The sequence below is a fragment of the Lolium perenne genome, chromosome 2 (genome assembly GCF_019359855.2).
Source record: "Lolium perenne isolate Kyuss_39 chromosome 2, Kyuss_2.0, whole genome shotgun sequence".
NCBI classification, from domain to species: Eukaryota; Viridiplantae; Streptophyta; class Magnoliopsida; order Poales; family Poaceae; genus Lolium; species Lolium perenne.
The window spans coordinates 24,853,075-24,877,655 of NC_067245.2; the positions used below are offsets into that span (position 1 = coordinate 24,853,075).

At 45.1% G+C, this 24,581-nt stretch overlaps 2 protein-coding genes across 2 annotated transcripts; both read right to left on the reverse strand.

Annotated features, from left to right (window-relative positions):
- Positions 1 to 1,485: 1,485 nt before the first annotated feature.
- LOC127331507 (alpha-galactosidase 3) lies at positions 1,486 to 6,144 on the reverse strand. The gene is made up of 15 exons (XM_051357686.2): positions 5,844 to 6,144; positions 5,648 to 5,706; positions 5,268 to 5,324; positions 5,134 to 5,168; positions 4,723 to 4,826; positions 4,536 to 4,608; positions 4,364 to 4,422; positions 4,210 to 4,275; positions 4,035 to 4,118; positions 3,882 to 3,946; positions 3,703 to 3,785; positions 2,937 to 3,027; positions 2,403 to 2,461; positions 2,152 to 2,292; positions 1,486 to 1,759 (listed from the first exon to the last, which is right to left on the reverse strand). The coding sequence occupies exons 1-15, from the start codon at positions 6,035 to 6,037 to the stop codon at positions 1,652 to 1,654; spliced, it is 1,278 nt and encodes a 425-aa protein (XP_051213646.1). The 5' UTR covers positions 6,038 to 6,144; the 3' UTR covers positions 1,486 to 1,651.
- A 17,068-nt stretch (positions 6,145 to 23,212) lies between these two features.
- Positions 23,213 to 24,282, reverse strand: LOC127329806 (uncharacterized). The gene has a single exon (XM_051356240.2). It carries the CDS (start codon positions 24,127 to 24,129, stop codon positions 23,320 to 23,322), a length of 810 nt encoding a protein of 269 aa, XP_051212200.1. The 5' UTR covers positions 24,130 to 24,282; the 3' UTR covers positions 23,213 to 23,319.
- Positions 24,283 to 24,581: the final 299 nt, after the last annotated feature.

The following is a 24,581-nucleotide window of genomic DNA, read 5'->3' on the forward strand; positions in this document are numbered from 1 at the left end:
GCGGTCAGGATGCGAGCCTCAAGAAGCTCACGCTGTTCCTGGAGGTAGACGCCTATCGCCGCCGCGACAACAGGTACTACAGCGTGACGCTCGACGTCGGCCCGGAAGACGACCCAAGGGTCGCCGGCCTCCTCGCTGACCCAGCCACGTCCCGACTGGAAGAGCTCATCATCGCCTGCGAACATCCGAACTATGAACGACAGTACATCCCGCCGCTGGCCTCCCTGCGGTGCGCCGCGACGCTCCGGGTGCTGGAGCTCGACCTCTGCTACCTCGAGCCCACGTCCCTGGGTCTGGCTTTCCCACGCCTGACGGATCTCACGCTGCGTGACTGCACCCTCTTGGAGGGGTACCTCCAAGTCGTGGTTGACGCCGCGCCGGCACTCACTAGCCTCACGCTGGTGAACGTCAGTCAAAAGCTGCCGGTTGCCACCGATAATTTCGAATACATGTCGAACTGCTTCGGGGTGCCCCTTCGCCTCCGCTGCCCGATGGTCACCGCCTTGGTGCTCAGTATCTATGTCAACAAGAATGAGCTTGACAATGACACCGAGAGTTCCACAGATGTTGGAAGCGGCATCGAGCTCGACATGCCAAACCTGCGCTCCTTCCTCTACCAGGGGCACCCTGTCAAGCTTTCGCTCACATCGCCCGCTCCAGGGCTCTCAATAGTCGACCTCGACGACACTCACCGAGACCACTACTTCCATGGGTTCGTGCCCCCGCCAGGCATGCTCACGAGCTTCTCCAGCACGAGGACCCTCAAGTTACACCTCGCCAGCATTGAGGACATTGTCGCCGACGGTGTCATCCTGCCCATGTTCCCCAACCTCGAGCTCCTCGAACTGGACGGGAAGTACGGGTACAGGAACAGTAAAACGGCCGAGGCTGTGATGCGGCTGCTACGTTCCTGCCCAGCAATGTCAGAGCTCCGCCTCAGGTTAGAGATGCAGTATGACTACTTCTACGAGACAAAGGATCAGGTCGGAGGCCCCTTTGGCGAGTCCATGGACCGTTTCGAGAGGCTCGCTCCCATGTCCGCAGCGCATCGATGCGCCGTGGAGCTCGGCGAGGTCTCAGAAATCCCCGCGGCTCTGACCACCAACTGCGCATTCAGCTGTCTGGAGAAGAGCCTGCGGAAGGTAACGCTACAGTTCGAGGCCAAGGAGGTCAACTGCTTCCAGGGGCAGCTCGCCAAGTTCCTGGTGCAGAACGCCATGGTCCTGGAGGAGATGCACATCGAGGACGGGAGCCAGTTCTGGCCGGACCACCTCTGCAACAAGGTGAAACGATGGAGGGCTGAGTCGTTCCAGAGGAAGAACCTGCCTGACACGGCCGCCAGCTTTCGGGTGTACCAGCTGGCTAATCCTGTGGTAGATTCTAGTGAGGAAGGAACAACAAAGTGGTAAATTTAGGATGGCATGATTCCAGGGATCAACCAAGTGGTAAATCTAGGACTGGCATGTTCTTGAACTGCAAGTGCAATGAGAATAAAACAACTAATGTTTTGTGTTTCCCTTCGATATGTAGTTGAACAAGTTTATTTTTACAACAAGCTGATATATACACCGTGTGTCCATGAGTGCTGGATGAACAAACAGTTTATTCCCAAAACATGCTGGTACACTGTGTTGATTTTACTTTTCTCTTATCAAATTGCAGAGAAGCTTACGTCGGGAGTAAAAATGTACATCTTGATGTCGTGCACATCGACTTGGGCTCCGAAAGTTCCTACGGCGTTTGCTGACAGTGTCTCATGCTGGAGAAAATGCAAATTTAGCAGGTGGTCAAGACACATACAGAAACGGTTGACAAGATACGATTCAGTATAACTACTGTATTAGGGTACTGTAGTATATGCTCATGCTTATTTTGTGTTGCCCATGTGCTTCCCAACATTGGTGGCTGGTGAAAAAGCTATTTGATCATACATATTGTTTGTATTTCCCTGGTTAGCTTGGGATGTAACTGAACCTTAGATAATGTTTTAGTTTTTAAGCTTCAGGGCCTCCCTTTGATCTTAAAATACCTAAAGCAACCCTAACAAGAAAGGGAGGAAAAATTCATAGTCCCACTTTAATATGATATTTATATGCTACAATCTATGATACCACCTGTTAGCAATGAAAACTAATAAACTATGTAACTCACCTTCCAGAGGTCTCTAACAGAATAAGCAGACGAACCATCAAGGCCTACATCAGCCAATGTCATCGTGATGTTAACCGTCTCCGAACAACGATTCCATAATGTAACAGCCAAACGTTTGCCAGAGAGAGGTCCAGCCCAGACCTGCAAAATATTTGACATATCATGAATTTGGCATGGACGCACTGATGTATGGAACGCTATGAACAGGTTCATTTAGAATATAGTTATTCCATCAGGAGCAGCTAAACTACCTCGCCGCATCCACCTTCTCCTTGACTCAAAATTCTTCTACCTTGAACTCCAAGAGGATCTGCAGAGAACAAAACATGCTAAATTTAAGTAGATCGCAAACTACAGCAGTACATATATAACTGGTTGTAATGTGTAATAGAACAATATATGATAGAAATGTTAAGCAGAAGAAAGCCAATGTTGACACCCCTGGAAAAAAAGTAGATGTCGACAGCAAATGATGTTATTTCAGGACAATATAACATCTAAATGAGGAACACAGAAATGGTGACTGGCCAGCTCAATGCTGACGAGTCAATGAAATACAAACAGCAACAGGAAATTCTTTCCGACCCATCGAGTGGTTCAAGCAACCCATATGAAGACACCTACATGAGTTGGTGCAAACTGACTTCTAAAGACCAGCTAAGATGACAACAATGGAAAGAAGTTTTGCGCCACCAAGAAAGGTCACTTTGTTGTCATGCATAAACTTCGAGAGAAAGAAGTGATAGGATATAGTGAGAAGTACAAAGAAAGATTCTGTGCAATACCTTGATTTACTTGAATTACTTCTTTGTTGCTCAATATTTCCTTTGTTTCTGAAGTCATATTTCTGACATCACAACCAATTAAGAGAGGTGCCTGAAACATGACCCAGAAGTGCATTTTCTAGTCAGCGCAACAAAATGAGAATAGCAGATAATGTGCCTACACTGATCAGTTTGTGTTTTACCTGCATTATGCAAGCACAAACTACAATTTCTTGTCGAGGATTTCAAGAGATGTCTCTAGAATTCGGCGGTATTGTATTACACTATTACTAACTTATGTAGAATGTATGCAGACAGGTACACGAATTTGTGCGGCCAATATTAATGAATTGTGCTCATTCTACACATTCCCCTCTGGCATTATCCTAAATTTGAAGCTCATAAGGTATCGAATGAACTTTCTTTATTTACCATGGGGGGGGGGGGGGATAGTTACAAATTGTACCGTTGAATTAATGGAAGAGAATGCCGGTCAAATTTTGAAGTTACATTATTATTTTTGGTTGAAAATGGATAGTGCAAGAACCATGACACCAATGCAATGCCGTCTAGATAGGCAGCATGCGGAACTACCACACAACCATATGATGAAATCAATTCAGAATCGAGATACTAAGAATTTATCAATACATTAGTTATCTATATTTAGATTTTTCAAAATATTTTAAGTATTTCTTGGATCATTAGCACATTAATCAGGATGCAAGGAGGCCATAAACATTTCGCGCAATCCTAGTGATTACAGATAGACTCAGCAAAATTTTACCTTCATAAGTGCCCAGATGCTGAAATGTGCACGGTACTCGGCAAAGGTCATGCCACCATTTCCAACTTCCAGCATGTCTGGGTCTGCCAAAAATGAGTCGGTTGAGTAATATAGTACTCATTTATTATATAGGCTCTTACAATATGACGAAATTTTGTACTCCACACTAAAATAGTTACCATTCCATCCACCTGGTCCAGCATATGATGCCCACTTGTTATTCTTATCAGCAATGTCTGTCATGCTTGTTTAAACATAAAACATACAAGTCAATTTCACAGCACATCAGCAGACTTGTATACACTTTTGTTTCAGGAAACAGCATATATCACCTTTTCCATGTATCCTCTATATCATCTGTTGTACGCCAACTGTTTCCAACTTTTCCAGCCCATAAAGCTGGATCATCCTGGCCCCTAAAAGATAACACATATCTAAATTCAGCAAGGTTGGAGGTAGAGCATGATGTAGAACTACCATTTCTTTCCCAAGAATTGAATTGCATACCATTCACATAGAGAGTAGAATATTTTGCGGCCAGTTGAATTTAGAGCATCACGCATTGGAGGATACCTGACATTATCGCATCATTGAACAACAGTAAACAGTGAGGTAACAGTTCTGTATACCGCCAAGACAAAGGAAAGTAGTGTGACCTGACCTTTCCTTTGGCTTAATTCCCAGATTGTAACAGTTGTCATACTTTAGATAGTCAACACCCTGGACAAAGAAAATCCAGATTCTTGTATTAGTAAAATTATCTACGGCCATGATAGAAGCGCAGAGTAAGGTACAACTTTTATGCATCAATAGCTATGTGTCCTAGATCGTACCCATGAAGCAAAAAGGGCAGCATCATCGTTTTCATGATAGAGTGATCCTGGTCTAACTTGACAAGTAAATGCCCTGAAAGATTTAACTTGTTATAATTTTTTGTTATTTGATTTATTCTTGACCGAGATACATAAGAACCATCAAAGCTAGAAAGTTAAATCATGTATAGCTGGACTGCTTACTTACCCAGCGTCAGAGTAGATACCAAGTTTTAGACCTTTCCCATGTACATAGTCCGCAATCGATTTGATTCCAGAAGGGAAAGTCTTTGGATCAGGTAGCAATTGATCCTATATGATAGAGGAAATGAAAACCATTGTGGACCTTTCTGGTAAATAAGATTTACAAAATGGACCACTGCGGAAGAATTTTGCATTTGTGTCCAGTTATCATCAACACAAGAAGAAATCTTAGATTTCTACGGATGTGCACAAAATAAAACATTTAGCGGTTGCAAAGAGAAAAAAATTGAACACTTCCATCCAAGCTTTAACATCATATACTTCGAAACAGAAAATGGTACAAGTATCAATCAAGACGTAAAAATGGACGATGCTGTTAGGGAAATCATAGTGTGAAGTGTAATAAGCTTATTACCTTATCTCCTCGTTTCACATAGGACCAACAGTCATCTGAAAAGAGGGGGAGAAACATAGATTGAGACGGCACACGGAATACTTAATGTGACCCAACAGTATAGATATTAGTGTCAAGCTGAGTGAGTGATGTACCGATGTTTACATAGTCGTATCCCAGATCAGCCAGGCCCGTCGAGACCAGTGCATCAGCTGTTTCAAAATAGGATGAAGAAACTTTCAATTTCATGCCTGATGAAACTCAACTGTGAAGAACTCTACAGAATACATTCGACAACTTGTTGCCGGCAAGCACTAACAGTGACTACAAACATGAGAGATACTGCGCTTGCTGTCTGACAGTGTTCGTCAGTTGTATGCACTTGTGCATAGAACTTGACTCAGTGAAGTAAAAGTGTGCCCAAGACCATTTGACGCCGATGTAGTACATACGAACTTGTAACAGATTGAGAATTGCGATAGGGAATTTCAGATTCAGCAAGGGTTTTTCAGGGGGATCCCGCGCGCGGCCGAACCTGTCTCGCGGATGACGGTCTCGTTGATGTCGCAGGCGAAGAAATTCCAGCTGTTCCACCTGCGTGAAGTGTTACCCACGCAGTGATTAGTCACTCGGATTTCATAGCAGTACAAGTCAAACAAACAAAAACAAAAAAAGCAAGCGCGGTTCGTAGCAGCTGCACAAGTTGAGGAGCGGGTGGGTAAAGTTTTTACCCCATCTGAGGCGCGAGCGCGAGGCCGTTGTTGAGCTGCAGCCTGCCGTAGTTGGAGGTGTCGTAGAGCCGGCGTAGCGCGGCGGTGGGGAGCGGCGCGATTCGCGCCGCCCGCCGCGCCGCCGCCGGCCGCGAGAGGAGCACGAGGAGGGCGAGGAAGAGGAAGGCCGCCGCCGGCCGCGAGAGGAGCGCCATTTTCCGGCTCGCCTCGATGCTTCTGGCGCACGCTCCTCCGCGATTCGAAGCCGCGATGCGGGTGTGGGGAGGAGACGCGCCGGCGACGCCTGTGCAGAAGGCGTGTAGAAGGACACTTGGCCCAAAATTAATGGCGGCCCCACCGATCAGTCAAGGCAAGCAGAACCCGGGCCCAGTCTCTGGATAATACTACTTTATTAGTAGCGGGTAAACATGCATACGTGGCAAAAGGATGGCGCTGGCTGACACGTGCGTTATCCGTTCCAGGACAGCCGACAGCGACCGCCATCTTTGTGCTGTGCTGATACTCGGGATTTTCATTCTCGCCGATCACGGGTTAATGGCGATGGGTAGGTAATCTGCATCTTCCAATCTCGGATGGCTAAGCTAATCGAAATATCCATCGATGAAGAAAATAAATACACCGACACCAACAGTGACATGGCGCTGCCTGTCATTAAGAGAGTAGAGAAGTGATCCTGTCACGTATAAAAGTGGTGTCTCATGTCTGCACATTTTATTCTGAATTTTCCTCTCGACTCCTATCTTTGATCTAGCTGATTCCGGAAAAAACAAACCCTTAAATCCCGTTCAAGGAACACCCAATCCGTGTTTTTCCGTGCCGCGCGGGCTTTGGTGGAACAAAAAACCCCAAACTCGTAATACGAGATCTACTCTATCCGAATCCGCACTATATAATTAGGGACTGCCTAATCATCATCTAGCTGAAATTGCAATTGGTTATAAGTCAGATTTCCACTCCAATGGTAATTCGTTGCCTGGCAGGTGACACAACTCCTGGAATAGAGCTGCACTGATACATGTCATGCATTAGAATAAAAATTAAGTCTAGGTAGAGAATGATACCTTGAGTAAAAAAATTGAACCAAATAAGCAACAGACTAGCGCGGTACAATTGCTCCAACTCAAATTGCTCCACCTTGACATAACCACCTGCTGAACTGTGATTGACACTAAAATAGAGCATCTGCATTTTGGGGAATAATGAGGATTGAGCAAATATAGAAAGTAAGAATGATATGACCGGGGATAGAGAGGATCTGAGATAAATAAAGAAAGAGACATCTTGAAAATGATGAAATACTAAGACTAAAATAATGAAGATAACTGAAAAAATTGAGAAAAAAATACTAAGACTGAAGAAAGAGTCACAAAAACTAAAGAAGAGTGAAAGGGGAACCAAGAACAATAAGTCACGGAGAATGAATTACTAAAGAAAGCGTGCAAGAGAGTACATGAAGAATGAAGAAATAATGATATGACTAACGACCAGAGAGAGAAACTGAGATAAATGAAAAAGAAAGAGAAACCTTAGAAATAAAAAAGGTAAAATACTAAGACTGAGGAATGAGTAAAAAACAAGAAAAAGTGAAAGAAAAACTGATAAAATGAAAGAGACAGAGAGAATGAAATAGTAAGAGTGAAAAAAGAGTCAAAGAAACAAGAACTGAGAAATACTGAAAATTGAAGGCTGAAGAAAGAAAGAGACAACTCAGACTAAGCAAATAAGATTGAGCCAATTAAACTGAGATAATGAGCAAAGTGACTAAAATAATGAACAAAGAAAAAAAGAAGACCGGACAATAACAAAAACAGAGAGTGAAGAAAGAGAGAAATGAAAACTCAAGAGTATGGTGTGACTAGCAATAGAGAAATTGAGTTAAATAACTGAAAAAAGAGTGACAAACTGGAGTAGGTCAAGAAAGAAAGTAATAATAATATCAGAGAATAATTGAGAAAAATCAAGAAGGAGACATCTTAAAAATGATCAAGAAGAGAAAAGCAGCATAGAGTAGACCGTCTGCATAGCTATAAAGTTCAGATAAAACTGATACAAATGTAATAACGAACTAGCGCAGAGCATTCAGAAAATATAGTTCAATAAGAAAGCAGCAAGAACGGTCATACTTTCGTTCGCTCACTCAATGAGAGGTGCGATCAAAGTAATCATGTTGGCCTTCAAATTCGTGGGCTTCTATGGCCTCATGAGGCCACTGCATGTAACGACTTATAGGTAGCAGGAGAATATACGTTTCTAAAACAAATGTTTAGAAGAATAGATGTATGGAGAGCAGCAGAGATTGCATACAATGTTCAAGTGAAACAACAGGAGAATAAAAACACAGATTCAACAATGCACCCATATTCATCCGTACCTAAGATACACCATAAAACAGACAAATACTTACACATGTTCTCAACGCCACATAGCAGACCTGAAAAAATAGTACATATGATGAAGAGCCTATCCTACTAAAAGTACATAGCAGAAAAAGGAGAGGACAATAGCCCTCCGAAACGTGGTTTAGTTATGGTATAATAATGAGTAACTATAGCAAAAAAATTATTTACCATCTCTCAGTGAAAAATCCAAGCAAAATTTGCTTGCATATAAAAACGTCAAAAGGAATCTTTGTTTGCACGTGAGATGTTGGTAAATGAAAATATAATTCACAGTACAACCAACCAAACATCTCCTTGATATATTTGCAGGAAAAACAATTCACATGGAACCTGCGATGCTAAACTACACTTCATCTGCTAGTACAATGAAAACAAATGAGAACTTTCACATATGCCAAAAAAAAAAGTAGATTCTATTTGCTTTGATTTACCGAACATACTTAACATGGATATCCATAATTTTAGAAAGGTAAGCGCAGAAGAGTATGATCTATGATAGTATGAAAACATGTAAACGCGAGCCCAGTCACTTAATTCACTCAATGGTCTTTTCAGGGTAAAAGCAATTTATGATTCACGGAAAGTTATAGTTCAAAACTGTAAAATTAAGGTAAAAATATGACGACAATGCGCAAGGTATGAACTTGGGCAGAATATGACCAATTGATTCCATTAAGAGTATATGGTTAAATATAGTTGTGAATTATCTCATGATCAAGTAACAAACAGTTTACTACCCACAAGGTGAAACAATTCAGGGTAGAAATACAAACAATGCACAATTTGATCTTGATCAATGCACAAAACTCGCCGATCACAGAAATCACCGGATAAAGAAAAACAATAACTGATTATCACTGAAAAGGCCATATGCATGATGATCAATCCAACCGTAGAGAGTTAGAGAAGCATGGCATAGATAGACTTCAGCGCCCTCGTAGTGCGAGACAAAACTTTTCGTGGGAGCTAGTCTTTGTTAGCGTGTTGGCCAGGGATCAACGAGAGGTAGATGCATAGCGGCAACCCATGGCCCTAGCACCTGCAAGCTGATCACCTGGCTGGCTGAATGCATGAAGCTAACTATTTTAAACTGCAATCTGAAACAGTTTGAGGCCAATTTGCACATTCTCAGACCGAACCAGACTAATCCACTAAGAGATATAGTCCAGATTAAACCAAACTGCATTAGTGAACCAACCCATTCAAACTAGTTCAAAGCAAACCAATACAGAATCCAAACTGAAACTTCAATTTGCAACCAAACTGTCCCCAGGCTAAGATACAAATTGTACTGATAGCAATCAAAATGAATCTGAACCACACAACATCCCTAGGAACAACTCCAGCCTCAGCTCTCCTAGGTCGGAGTTTACTCTTATGCAGTACATGAATAGCTCTACCTCCCTGCAAACCCTAATAATTTGGGGATTGGGGGGAAACAGGGGAACCTATAGAGACCAAATATTCATGATATTGACCTTCACGTCTATATAACCGCATTCACTTGTCCACATAATCCAACAGGATGCACCAGGCGAGCATACGAGGCAAGAAGGGCGCACAAACAAAATCAAGGGCGCCCACGACGACTTACACCAAGTGTGGAGAAGAAAAGAAAGAGGAGACAAGAACGTACCCAACCCATCCTATGTCGAAAGCAGCTCTGCCACGTGCCGCCGCCATGGGAGAACCTCAACCGTCGACCTCCTCCAGGACCCATCCTCCCTCCCCCGTCCGGTGACCTCCCTCATAGTCCCATTCTAGTTCCGCCGGGGGAGATCCCAGCAAAGCCCCCTCCTCGCCCTGGTTCTCCCTCTCCCTGCCTGGGACATGGTTGGACGGAGAAATAAAGAAGACAAGATAAGAAGAAAAGATGCACTGATGAACCCGAAACAAGGCAAAAGAATCAGTTCAGGTGAACCAAAAGGACAAAGAAACCGCTCGCCGTCGAGAGGAATAAGTCATAACGGAATAGGACTGAAGGTAGGAGGCGTTAAGACTCGCACCAACTAAATAGAATGAATGGACCAAGATCTCACTTGAGGCGAATTGCAATTTCAGCTAGCTGAAAATTAGAAAAGGTGTATAATTATGTTTCAGTTATGTATAGATGGGAACTCAAAGAAGATGAATGTAGATAAATTCAAGTTTGCAAATATGATTACAACACTAGTCAAACGATAATAGTTTCATATCCAAAAGGATGCGCAATTAAACAAGTAGCAATCAAGTGTGTCCAAAAACATTGTGCCTGGAAAATCACCACCAACTCGAGCATCACACATCACCATTATTGACAAGATCATCGAAGGAGCATCGCCGGCCAGAACATCAGCACCACCACCGGACATAGCATCACCACCACCACGGTCACCAGTCATAGCATCACCACCTGGGGTTGATGCCCATGGGGCCATGTCCAAACTGGTTGGGGGGGCGCCAATAGTTTTGTTCCAAAGGAAGATCTTCTCACGAATTGCTCTGGCGAAGCTGCTAAAGAAGAAAGTGTTAGACCATCTAGGGGTGGATGTGGCAGAGCTTACAAATGGGATCATGGGGCCAACCCTTAACGGCAAGGTTATCGGATGTGAATATCTTCCCATGTAGCACCAACCATGCAAAAAATGACACTTCGGCTATGTGTTGGCCTTCCAAAACTTGTCCATCCTAAAGTTTTGTTTAGCACTAGAGTTTTGTGCGGATTGGTGAGGATAATTCTCTAGAATATTGGGTGAAACCACTACCTTCACCAAATCTCCACAAAATCACATCACCAAAACCACTCTAGTACCAAACAAGGCCTAAGCCGTGGAATAAACTCCATTGGCTGCCCACGTCCAAGAGATAGCTAGCTAGCATCAGGCACCGGGAGCAAATCAACGTCCCTGGTGAGAGGGCATGGCTGCAAGAAGTAGGAAATATGCTTGCTAGTGGCCATGCAGACAAGGGCGCCCGCCAGTTTCTCCCTTTAGGCTCCTTCTTCACTGTCCTCCTATTTTCTTATCGGATTTTCTATGACTCAGTTAACTGAGATTTTCTTAAATCTCAGTCATCAGGGGTGGACCCTTTAAGTATAGTACTATGGAAATTTCAAGTGTTAAAAAATAGCATACTATCGTGTGTTTAGCTTATAATAGTGTAAATATGTCATCACTTATTTACATATAACCAAACCAACACATTTTTATCAACAAAATCTAATTTTTGTATGTTTAAATGTAGTTTGTTTTCGCGAACTTTTTAAATAGAGTTCTGTTACCAAGGATTTTACCTATATTTGGCATCAGGCCAGATTCAAGCTCGATGCAATTGGCGAAAGCCACGAAAAAGTATCATGCAGTAGGGGTCAGGGTCATGTAGCGAGTCCATCGAATTCAGTCACCCCAGTAACTGAAAGATGCATCAAGTTATACTAGTATACGGAGTATTATTTATCGATAGCGAAACAACTTGTTGAAATACTAGGCTGCAATCAATAAATAAAAATGCAAGTTTCGTGGTACCTTCAGATTTGAGTTTTGGGGGAACAGATACAGTACGTGATGGACTGTGATTACTCGATGGCACGGCATGGCACGCTGAAAATCTGCATCGCGGCAGGATTAGCATAAACGGCGTCCCTGTTTAGCGCGGCGACCACGCGGTGATGCCCTTGCGGCGGCGTATGGCGACTCGCATAGCGGCAAGCGGCGGGAGGCAATGGATTCTAGTTTTTATTAGGTCATTGCGGGAATGAATGGACGAAGTCATGATTCACCACAACGTCCTATGAGCTCTTGTTTGGGCTTTAGTACGTGCAGAACCAACGATTAAGTTTGGGCTGATTACACATTCACGTTATGTCTAATACTGTGTGTGTACGTGTTAGTATAAATGTAGGCGGTTGCCCCAACCGAGTTATATTTTTCTTTAAACGGCTGCAGTTGCACTTTTCTGAGATTGTCCGAGAAACATAGCTTTAGGGCCCCTCCTGGCAGCCATCGACCTTGCGGAAACATTTACACTTTATCACATTTCAGAAAGAAAAAACAATGTTACGTTCTTGGCAGCAGCACCATGACCCACACGCCATGACGGCATCATCAGCATCGCGGCAACGAAATGGGATCCACGTCTAAGACGTCTTTCTCTCCCTGTCAACATGTACTACCAGCTAGCGTCTCCCTGCACAGTCTCTCCCCATTCCCAGCTATCCGCAGAACACGCATGTGTGCGCTAGCTGATCCTACCGTGGATCATGCTGCAGGCGGAGCACTGGATCGAGCCATGGCCTGCGAAACCTGAGTCATTCCGATCGATAGCGAAACATTTGTAGGTTGCGCTTGTTGCCTTCCAAACAGGCCGGTGTGCCTCTGCCGTCCCCATGCACGCACGCGCGAGGTCTGAGATGCCACTTGTTGCAACTCCTGATGGACCAAGAAAACTTGTGGATTATTATCTTTTTGCTGAGAAGAAGCCATGACATGTTTTCTTTAGTTATCTTTCTCTCTCGATGCTCCATGCCCTCACCTCATCATCCATTCTGATGAGTGGATCTCCCTAAAAGTCGGTGCTGCTCATTGCAGCCACTGGGCGCAAGAAAAGGACGGGGGCCTACTCCGGTGATCCTCTCCGTCCTGCCCATCGGCATATAGGATCCATCTTTTCCACACGTCACGCCTCAGCAGGTCAGCGGCGTCAGACCACGGCCCATGCAGCTAGCCCTGGGAGACGACTCACACATCAATCTTACAGCATGTACATGCATGGCAGATTGGCAGGAAGGAAGAGGCCTTTTCTGGGCGTCTGTTTCTTCAGTTGGAGAAGATCGAGCAGGTGTGGTGAGCCAAGCAAGCGGATGCTTGTGGAATGGAGCATATCAGTACACGAGCGAGAACGAAAGCAGCTTGTAGTGTGCATGTATGCTCTGGCGCCCTCGCCATGGAGTATAGACGGTGAACTGAAGAAACGCCCGTCCATTTCAGTCGGCTGAGGAAGCGTGATCGAGAACGATGCGTAGTCCTGCTCCTTTATCCTGTCTGATTCATTGCCCAGTCCTGACCACTTCACTGCATAGAAATAGAATGTTTTCTAACGGAGTAAAATTCCACTTTCTACTCTTTGACAGTCAAACAAATTAAGATAATTTTTCTTTTAGAAAAGGCTCAAACCGGAACGTTCTGTTCCTGGGTTCATATATATTCATGATATCGATCGCTATAAGTGAAAAAGACCTATCAGCAAGCTCGAAAAGAATTATGACAAAAATGCACGTGTATGTAGACACATATACATGTGAAATTTTCTCATGTACACTCTATAGTTAATGAAAATAATGTCATGTAAAACATATGGGAAAACATATCTATAAACATTTAGATCATCGTTCTGCCGACTTTTTTTTTTCTCAAACAGGCAAAAACTTTGCCTTTTCATCCATATAGAGAAGAGGAGTTTCGAGTGTTCAGATATGGCCAAAGGCTATAAATAAAATCCAACTCTCCCGGCATTACAAGATCTAATGACGTAAAGTGGTGGTTGCGGGAGACCCTAGCTATGTGTTCATTCCAAAGCTCCCACGAGGCCAGTAGAGTGGAGGCCATCGCCTTCTTCGGACTTGTTGGAGAGGTAGCGACTTATATCCACCAATATTTGACATCATCAAACTCGTTTCATCTGTCGCGGTTGAAGGTATAGACTCGAAAAACAATTGGTCACCATGTTCCAAATTCATTTTTCCGACATTCACGTCTATGTGTTCCACTACTATGGGGATAGAGGCCGTGTGTAGACGGTCGCCTCGATCCTAATCCTTGGGTCCCTGATACGTCTCCGACGTATCGATAATTTCTTATGTTCCATGCTACATTATTGATGATATCTACATGTTTTATACACATTATATGTCGTATTTATGCATTTTCCGGCACTAACCTATTAACAAGATGCCGAAGAGCCAGTTGCTGTTTTCTGCTGTTTTTGGTTTCAGAAATCCTAGTAAGGAAATATTCTCGGAATTGGACGAAATCAACGCCCAGGGGCCTATTTTTACACGAAGCTTCCAGAAGACCGAGAGGGAAAGGAAGTGGGGCCACGAGGCGCCGACACAATAGGGCGGCGCGGCCCAAGCCCTGGCCGCGCCGGCCTAGCGTGTGGGGCCCTCGTGTGGCCCCCTGCGTTGCCCTTCCGCCTACTTAAATCCTCCGTCGTGAAACCCCCAGTACCGAGAGCCACGATACGGAAAACCTTACTGAGACGCCGCCGCCGCCAATCCCATCTCGGGGGATTCAGGAGATCGCCTCCGGCACCCTGCCGGAGAGGGGAATCATCTCCCGGAGGACTCTTCACCGCCATGATCGCCTCCGGAGTGATGAGTGAGTAGTTCACCCCTGGACTATGGGTCCATAGCAGTAGCTAGATGGTCGTCTTCTCCTTATGTGCTTCATTGTTGGATCTTGTGAGCTGCCTAACATGATCAAGATCATCTATCTGTAATTCTATATGTTGTGTTTGTCGGGATCCGATGGATAGAGAATACTATGTTATGGTGATTATCAATCTATTACCTATGTGTTGTTTATGATCTTGCATGCTGTCCGTTATTAGTAGAGGCTCTGGCCAAGTTTTTGCTCTTAACTCCAAGAGGGAGTATTTATGTTCGATAGTGGGTTCATACCTCCATTAAATCTGGGACAGTGACAGAAAGTTCTAAGGTTGTGGATGTGCTGTTGCCACTAGGGATAAAACATTGATGCTATGTCCAAGGATGTAGTTATTGATTACATTACGCACCATACTTAATGCAATTGTCTGTTGTTTGCAACTTAATACCGGAAGGGGTTCGGATGATAACCTGAAGGTGGACTTTTTAGGCATAGATGCATGCTGGATAGCGGTCTATGTACTTTGTCGTAATGCCCAATTAAATCTCACTATATTTATCATATCATGTATGTGCATTGTCATGCCCTCTCTATTTGTCAATTGCCCGACTGTAATTTGTTCACCCAACATGCTATTTATCTTATGGGAGAGACACCTCTAGTGAACTGTGGACCCCGGTCCATTCTTTTACATTAAATACAATCTACTGCAATACTTGTTCTACTGTTTTCTGCAAACAATCATCATCCACACTATACATCTAATCCTTTGTTACAGCAAGCCGGTGAGATTGACAACCTCACTGTTTCGTTGGGGCAAAGTACTTTGGTTGTGTTGTGCAGGTTCCACGTTGGCGCCGGAATCCCTGGTGTTGCGCCGCACTACATCCCGCCGCCATCAACCTTCAACGTGCTTCTTGGCTCCTCCTGGTTCGATAAACCTTGGTTTCTTTCTGAGGGAAAACTTGCTACTGTCTGCATCATACCTTCCTCTTGGGGTTCCCAACGGACGTGTGTTAATTGCACGCATCAAGCTCTTTTTCTGGCGCCGTTGCCGGGGAGATCAAGACACGCTGCAAGGGGAGTCTCCACTTCCCAATCTCTTTACTTTGTTTTTGTCTTGCTTTATTTTATTTACTACTTTGTTTGCTGCACTTAAACAAAACGCAAAAAAATTAGTTGCTAGCTTTACTTTATTTACTTGTCTTGTTCTCTATATCAAAAACACAAAAAAAATTAGTTACTTGCATCTAGTTTACTTTTGTTATCATGTCTAGCTCTGCACCTGTTACTTCTTCACCTGAGGAATTAGTTTTTACTTTTAAACAAGGGGATGAGGAGAGTTTTAAAGATGCTTGGTCGAGAATTTTTACTTCTTATCGTAAAGCTGAACCTCAAATGACGCTAAGTTTGCTCCTTAGTAATTTTTATTTTGGTCTTATGATTCGCTATAGATATGCCTTGGATGCTGTAGTGGGAGGAGATTTCCTTCATTGCAATGGGGATCAAGCTTTTAATGCCATAAAAAAGTTGGTTGCATCACATGATTCAGCTAATAACTTTGATTCAGCCCTTATTAGCATTTATAATAGATTAAACACTCTTGAGACAAGAGCATCTCGCTTGAATGAAAATTATAGATATGTTCGTAACCGTCTTGATCAAGTTTTAGTGAACTCTGAACCTTCATTATGGGATCCTACTATTAAAATTGTTATCGGTGACCAAACTCTTCATGCCAATTGTGATATTATGTCTGAATTCTGCTTAATGCCTAGGAGTATTCATTAATCTTTGCAACTTTGGGGATTCGTTGAAGGGGGAGAAGGAATAACTCTTATTGATAACTCTGTTATAATTCCTAAAGGAATAGCTGCGGGTGTGCATACAACCATTCTTGGGAGAACAATATCCATTGATTATCTTGTTATTGAATGTGCAGAACAGGACAAATCACACTCGGAAGATCCCTGCTGAAACTATTGGGAGCAGTCATAGATATGGGAGAAGGCACCCTAAAATTCACCTCTACACCCGGGGGTAGACATATATTCCCTAAATCAAAGAGTAAGAAAAAGAACAATAAAGGTAAGGGTAAAGCCCAAGGTAATGCCGATGCTTCATCTCTTGATAATACTTGATTTACACTTTCTGCGCCTAGCTGAAAGGCGTTAAAGAAAAGCGTTTATGGGAGACAACCCATGTTTTTACTACAGTACTTTGTTTTATATTTGAGTCTTGGAAGTTGTTTACTACTGTAGCAACCTCTCCTTATCATGTTTTTGTGCCAAGTAAAGTCTCTATGGTAAAGTTGATGCTAGATTTGGATTGCTGCACAGAAACAGCATTGCTGTCTGTCACGAATTCGCGCAGAAGTCTCTGTAAAAAAATCAAAAAAATCTGCAAATTTACGTGCGTGATCCTCAGATATGTACGCAACTTTCATTAGTTTTGAGTTTTTCCGTTTGAGCAAGTTAAGTGCCCCTTCCAGGTTCGTCTTTACGGACTGTTCTGTTTTTGACAGATTCTGCCTTTTATTTCGCATTGCCTCTTTTGCTATGTTGGATGAATTTCTTTGTTCCATTAATGTTCAGTAGCTTTGTGCAATGTCCAGAAGTGTTAAAAATGATTGTGTCACCTCTGAACATGTGGATTTTTATTGTGCACTAACCCTCTAATGAGTTTGCTTGAAGTTTGGTGTGAAGGAAGTTTTCAAGGGTCAAGAGAGGAGTATGATATACTATGATCAAGAGGAGTGAAAGCTCTAAGCTTGGGGATGCCCCGGTGGTTCACCCCTGCATATTTTAAGAAGACTCAAGCGTCTAAGCTTGGGTGTCGTTGCCTAATCGACGGTACCCCGGAGGAGGGATCCTCATGAGGGGGAGAAGAGGTAGGGGCCATAGGGCGGAGTGCACACGGGACGGTGGTACGCGAGTTACCCAGCTTCGGAACACCTGCACGATGACAGGGCCTACTGCTGCTTGTCTGGTATTATCTGGGCGCTTTCGCGTTGTTACAATGAGTTGTGGTTGTGCCTCTAGGGCTCCCAGGATCCGGCTTATAAAGGCGCACGGATCTAGGGTTTACATGGAGAGTCCTAGCCGGATTACAGGTCGCCTAACTACGGTACAAGGTCTTGCCGTGTACGTCAAGGATCTGCCTTCCTCCCTACGTCGTACTGGATCCGGGTTCCACATGGGCCTCCATGGATCCGGGTTACTCCTGGGCCTCCATGGATCCGGGTTACTCCTGGGCCTCCATGGATCCGGGTTACTCCTGGGCCTCCATGGATCCGGGTTCCACATGGACCTTCACGGATCCGACTTCCTCCGATGGTCGGCTGGGATCCGGCTTCCCTATCCTGGGCTGGACTTCATCCTTTAGGATCAACAGCAACTGGGCTCCGCGGTGGGTCATAAGCCATCACCACCATCTGTGAGCCACCCGGGCTTGCCGGAATCGGACCATGTCAATGGTATACCTATGAAGTATATCCACAACATTGGGGATGCCCAAGGCATCCCCTTCTTCATCGACAACATCATCAGGTTCCTCCCCTGAAACTATATTTTTATTCAGTCACATCTTATGTACTTTGCTTGGAGCGTCTGTTTGTTTTTGTTTTTGTTTTTGTTTGAATAAAATGGATCCTAGCATTCATTGTGTGGGAGAGAGACACGCTCCGCTGTTGCATATGGACAAATATGTCCTTAGGCTTTACTCATAGTATTCATGGCGAAGGTTGAATCTTCTTCGTTAAATTGTTATATGGTTGGAATCGGGAAATGCTACATGTAGTAATTCTAAAATGTCTTGAATAATTTGATACTTGGCAATTGTTGTGCTCATGTTTAAGCTCTTGCATCATATACTTTGCACCCATTAATGAAGAAATACATAGAGCTTGCTAAAATTTGGTTTGCATATTTGGTCTCTCTAAAGTCTAGATAATTTCTAGTATTGAGTTTTGAACAACAAGGAAGACGGTGTAGAGTCTTATAATGTTTACAATATGTCTTTTATGTGAGTTTTGCTGCACCGGTTCATCCTTGTGTTTGTTTCAAATAACCTTGCTAGCCTAAACCTTGTATCGAGAGGGAATACTTCTCATGCATCCAAAATCCTTGAACCAACCACTATGCCATTTGTGTCCACCATACCTACCTACTACATGGTATTTCTCCGCCATTCCAAAGTAAATTGCTTGAGTGCTACCTTTAAAATTCCATCATTCGCCTTTGCAATATATAGCTCATGGGACAAAATAGCCTTAAAAACTATTGTGGTATTGAATATGTACTTATGCACTTTATCTCTTATTAAGTTGCTTGTTGTGCGATAACCATGTTCCTGGGGACGCCATCAACTTTTTGTTGAATATCATGTGAGTTGCTATGCATGTTCGTCTTGTCTGAAGTAAGGGCGGTTTTCACAACCAAATGGTTTGAGTATGCATACTGTTAGAGAAGAACATTGGGCCGCTAACTAAAGTCATGAATCATGGTGGAAGTTTCAGTTTGGACATAAAACCTCAATCTCTTATGAGAATATTAACTGTTGTTGAATGCTTAAGCATTAAAAGAGGAGTCCATTATCTGTTGTCTATGTTGTCCCGGTATGGGTGTCTAAGTTGAAGAATGATCAAAAGCGAGAAATCCAATGCGAACTTTCTCCTTAGACCCTTGTATAGGCGGCATAGAGGTACCCCTTTCTGACACTTGGTTGAAACATATGTTATGCAATGATGATCAGTGTTAACCCAAGCTAATTAGGACAAGGTGCGGGCACTATTAGTACACTATGCATGAGGCTTGCAACTTGTAAGATATAATTTACATGATACATATGCTTTATTACTACCGTTGACAAAATTGTTTCATGTTTTCAAAACCAAAGGTCTAGCACAAATATAGCAATCGATGCTTTCCTCTTTGAAGGACCTTTCTTTTACTTTTATGTTGAGTCAGTTCACCTATCTCTCTCCACCTCAAGAAGCAAACACTTGTGTGAACTGTGCATTGATTCCTACATACTTGCATATTGCACTTGTTATATTACTTTACATTGACACTATCCATGAGATATACATGTTATAAGTTGAAAGCAACCGCTGAAACTTAATCTTCCTTTGTGTTGCTTCAATACCTTTACTTTGATTTATTGCTTTATGAGTTAACTCTTATGCAAGACTTATTGATGCTTGTCTTGAAGTACTATTCATGAAAAATCTTTACTTTATGATTCATTTGTTTACTCATGTCATTACCATTGTTTTGATCGCTGCATTCATTACATATGCTTACAATAGTATGATCAAGGTTATGATGGCATGTCACTCCAGAAATTATCTTTGTTATCGTTTACCTGCTCGGGACGAGCAGGAACTAAGCTTGGGGATGCTGATACGTCTCCGACGTATCGATAATTTCTTATGTTCCATGCTACATTATTGATGATATCTACATGTTTTATACACATTATATGTCGTATTTATGCATTTTCCGGCACTAACCTATTAACAAGATGCCGAAGAGCCGATTCTTGTCGTTTCAGCTTTTTGGTTTCAGAAATCCTAGTAAGGAAATATTCTTGGAATTGGACGAAATCAACGCCCAGGGGCCTATTTTTACACGAAGCTTCCAGAAGACCGAGAGGGAAAGGAAGTGGGGCCACGAGGCGCCGACACAATAGGGCGGCGCGGCCCAAGCCCTGGCCACGCCGGCCTAGCGTGTGAGGCCCTCGTGTGGCCCCCTGCGTTGCCCTTCCGCCTACTTAAAGCCTCCGTCGCGAAACCCCCAGTACCGAGAGCCACGATACGGAAAACCTTACTGAGACGCCGCCGCCGCCAATCCCATCTCGGGGGATTCAGGAGATCGCCTCCGGCACCCTGCCGGAGAGGGGAATCATCTCCCGGAGGACTCTTCACCGCCATGATCGCCTCCGGAGTGATGAGTGAGTAGTTCACCCCTGGACTATGGGTCCATAGCAGTAGGTAGATGGTCGTCTTCTCCTTATGTGCTTCATTGTTGGATCTTGTGAGCTGCCTAACATGATCAAGATCATCTATCTGTAATTCTATATGTTGTGTTTGTCGGGATCCGATGGATAGAGAATACTATGTTATGGTGATAATCAATCTATTACCTATGTGTTGTTTATGATCTTGCATGCTCTCCGTTATTAGTAGAGGCTCTGGCCAAGTTTTTGCTCTTAACTCCAAGAGGGAGTATTTATGCTCGATAGTGGGTTCATGCCTCCATTAAATCTGGGACAGTGACAGAAAGTTCTAAGGTTGTGGATGTGCTGTTGCCACTAGGGATAAAACATTGATGCTATGTCCAAGGATGTAGTTATTGATTACATTACGCACCATACTTAATGCAATTGTCTGTTGTTTGCAACTTAATACTGGAAGGGGTTCGGATGATAACCTGAAGGTGGACTTTTTAGGCATAGATGCATGCTGGATAGCGGTCTATGTACTTTGTCGTAATGCCCAATTAAATCTCACTATATTTATCATATCATGTATGTGCATTGTCATTCCCTCTCTATTTGTCAATTGCCCGACTGTAATTTTTTCACCCAACATGCTATTTATCTTATGGGAGAGACAACTTTAGTGAACTGTGGACCCCGGTCCATTCTTTTACATTAAATACAATCTACTGCAATACTTGTTCTACTGTTTTATGCAAACAATCATCATCCACACTATACATCTAATCCTTTGTTACAGCAAGCCGGTGAGATTGACAACCTCACTGTTTCGTTGGGGCAAAGTACTTTGATTGTGTTGTGCAGGTTCCACGTTGGCGCCGGAATCCCTGGTGTTGCGCCGCACTACATCCCGCCGCCATCAACCTTCAACGTGCTTCTTGGCTCCTCCTGGTTCGATAAACCTTGGTTTCTTTCTGAGGGAAAACTTGCTATTGTCTGCATCACACCTTCCTCTTGGGGTTCCCAACGGACGTGTGTTAATTGCACGCATCAGTCCCATCTCCCGCGTCGTCATTGCTGGGCTCCCCTCCCCCCACCACCACCTCCCCTCCCCCCTCTCTTGACACCCATGTCGTCCCTCAGGGTGGCTCAGGGGAGAAATTTCAGGAGTCGTAGGAGTTGACACTAAGAGTGTCGTGCTGCTGCAGCCGATCTCGACCCTCTAGGGCGGCAGGGGTCCCGCTGCTTTCCGCCGGAGCAACGGAGATTGGAGCCAGGTGGCGGCCCGGTCAGCTTAGATGTTGGTGGATGATTGTGGTCATAGAGGACATAGCGACGGTTGAAGTCGATTATGAGACAAAGATGGTGGATCTCTTCTTTTCCATTGGTGGCACCTCTAGTTGGGGTAAGTTGGCTGGATTCGGGCCGTATGTCATATTGGCTAGGCACGACCTTCTCTTCTGCTTTGGTGCCCCCCCCCCCCCCGCCCCCCGGTGAGATGACCTCACGTGTCTCTAGATCTCGTTGTTCGAGGGACTACCGTTAGGGAGAAATCATTTTCCCCCGGCGAGCTAATCTCAGTGTCTCGAGATCTCTTGGTTCGAGGGACTACCTCCAAGGAGAAATCCTTTGCCCCCGGAGAGCTAACCTCATGTGTATCCGGATCTCTTGGTTCGAGGGACTACCGCCAAGGAGAAATCCTTTGGCCCCGTGTCTCAAGATCTCCTGTTTCAAGGGCCTAGTGCCAAGGGGAAATCCGTCGCCTTCGGTGAGCTAACCTCATGTCTCTCCAGATCTCTTGGTTCGAGGGGCTGCCATCAATGACAATCCTTTGCACCGGCTCATTGGGGTGTGCATGATTCTACGATGTTTAAGGGCACTGCAAACCTTCTTTGAAGGCATCGTCCTGGTAGCAATCCCACTAAGTTCCGATGGAAACCTGAGGTTTGGCTTGCCGGACTAGATAGTGAAGGCGTTTGGCGTCAGTTACCTCATTGGAGGCACTGTTTTGAAGCTCCTACTTCCAAAAGATGAAGATTCCCATAGATCTAGGTCTCCTGGATTAGACGGAAGCCATGAGGTCAAACAACATGTCATGTATCAACGCTCACTTGTGAGCATGAGGTGGCTAAAAACTCGGGACACTCCGAATAGTGGCAAATTCTTTGCTCCTTTTTCAGGAAAAAAGAATTCTATAAAATTATTAAGGTTCCTATAAACTTCTGATCAGCAACGGAGAGAGGGAAATCTGAAGCAGAGGCAGCAAGTTGCACGTGAGATCGAACTGTGTCACCCATGCCTGCAGGCTGCAGCCCTGCAGGTCGGTACTATCGGTAAAACGGAATTTTGTACTATGTGGATGACAATATGCTCAGATGCTTCTCTTGTAACCTGCCAACGGATCACCAGCAAAAAAGATGGACGAGTTCTTCCAACAAGAACAAAACCTGACGCAGGTAGGCCTAGTCCGATCTGTAAAGACAACAGCACGCCGATCGATTCCCTTGAGAAAGACTGGAACGAAAGCAGGGTGCCCCGTGACGACGGGCATGCACTCATCGATCGACCCTGCTTCAGCTTTGCAGAATCGCAAGCAGCTATCAGACGGATATCGATCGATCAAACGGCAAAAAAAAAGTCTTGCGATTTGTGCAAACGCAATCAGAAAGACAGAAACCATGAGTATCATTTCAATTCACCGCCGTAATTCGCACGGAGACGCGCGCGCGGGGGCGTACTGTACACGGGCACACGCAGTAAGTAGCTACTTGCTAGCTAGCCCTGGAGCGGCGGCGACGACCGGTGCTGCTTGGAGCCGGCCGTGTCGAGCGCCAGCCAGGCGCGCGTGAAGGCGGCGACGATGGCGAGGTGGTGCTCGGCGGCGTTGAGGGCGAGGTAGCATGCGAGGAGCTCCTCGAGACCCCGCGGCGACGCCCGGACGTCCTCGTTCGCGGCGATCATCTCCGCCATGCTCGCCAGGAAGTCCTCCTCCGGCTCGGCCGACTCCTTCACCACCACGAGGCTCTCCCGCAGCCACCGCCGCCGCCTGGCGCGACGGCTCTGCTGCCTGGTCGCCGAGGGTTGCAGCTGCGCGCTCGCCGCCCTCCCCTTCCGCCCGCCGCTCGGTTGCACGTGGAGCCGCCGCCGCCGCACCCTGGCCGTCGGCGACGCGGCCGCGCTGGTGCCGCCGCTGCCCGAGGCCTCCTCCCCGTCGACCTTCTTGGCGGCGCCGGCCGGCTTGGTGAGGATGGGCCGGAGTTTCAGCTCCGGCATCGCCTTGAGGCCGTCGAACCGGTCGGCGTCGCAGGCGGCGGCTGCCTGGACGGTGACCACGTCGAAGACGATGTCGCCGCGCTGCGGGCTGCGCGGGAATTGCGTGTCTCGGCGCTTGGGGTTCCCCGTGGCCGGGCCACGGTCGCAGCTCGGGACGTAGTAGGAAGCTCTGTTCGGGGAGCAGGGCGGCGCCGCGAGCTCCGGTGGTGCACGATCGCCTCTCGGCTTGCTCGCGAGCGCCGCGGCGTCGTCATCGCCGGCGTCACCTCGCCTGCGCCGCAGCTTGTAGAACCAGGACCCCGGCGGTGGCATGGTGCGGGGGCGGCGCAATTGGAAGTCTCGCGCTACTAGCTCCTCACTCTGCTTTGTGGTGCACTTGCTGTACAGTGGGGAGGCTGGGAGGGAATGTGGAGTGAGCTGCCGTGCGGGTACTTTTTATGGCGCAAAAGTTTGCCGCGGGTGGCAGTCGACACAAGCTGCGGTGGAAAAGCGTAAACGGCATCTTATAACAATCTGTCATATCTGTTTCCGTGGGGAGTCTGTTTGATTAATGTATGCTCTTACTCTCATACGTCCACTTCCATAGATGTTGTGAACCTGTGACAAGTGTAAAATTCACTGTCATGTCTAAAATTCAAGTGTCATTTGTTCATCAACTAAACTTCAAATTAATATTACAGTGGAGTAACTACTCCCCTGTTTCAATGATAAGTCTCATATTTTCTTAAAAAGTCAAGCCATGTAAAGTCTGATATTTTTTTTAA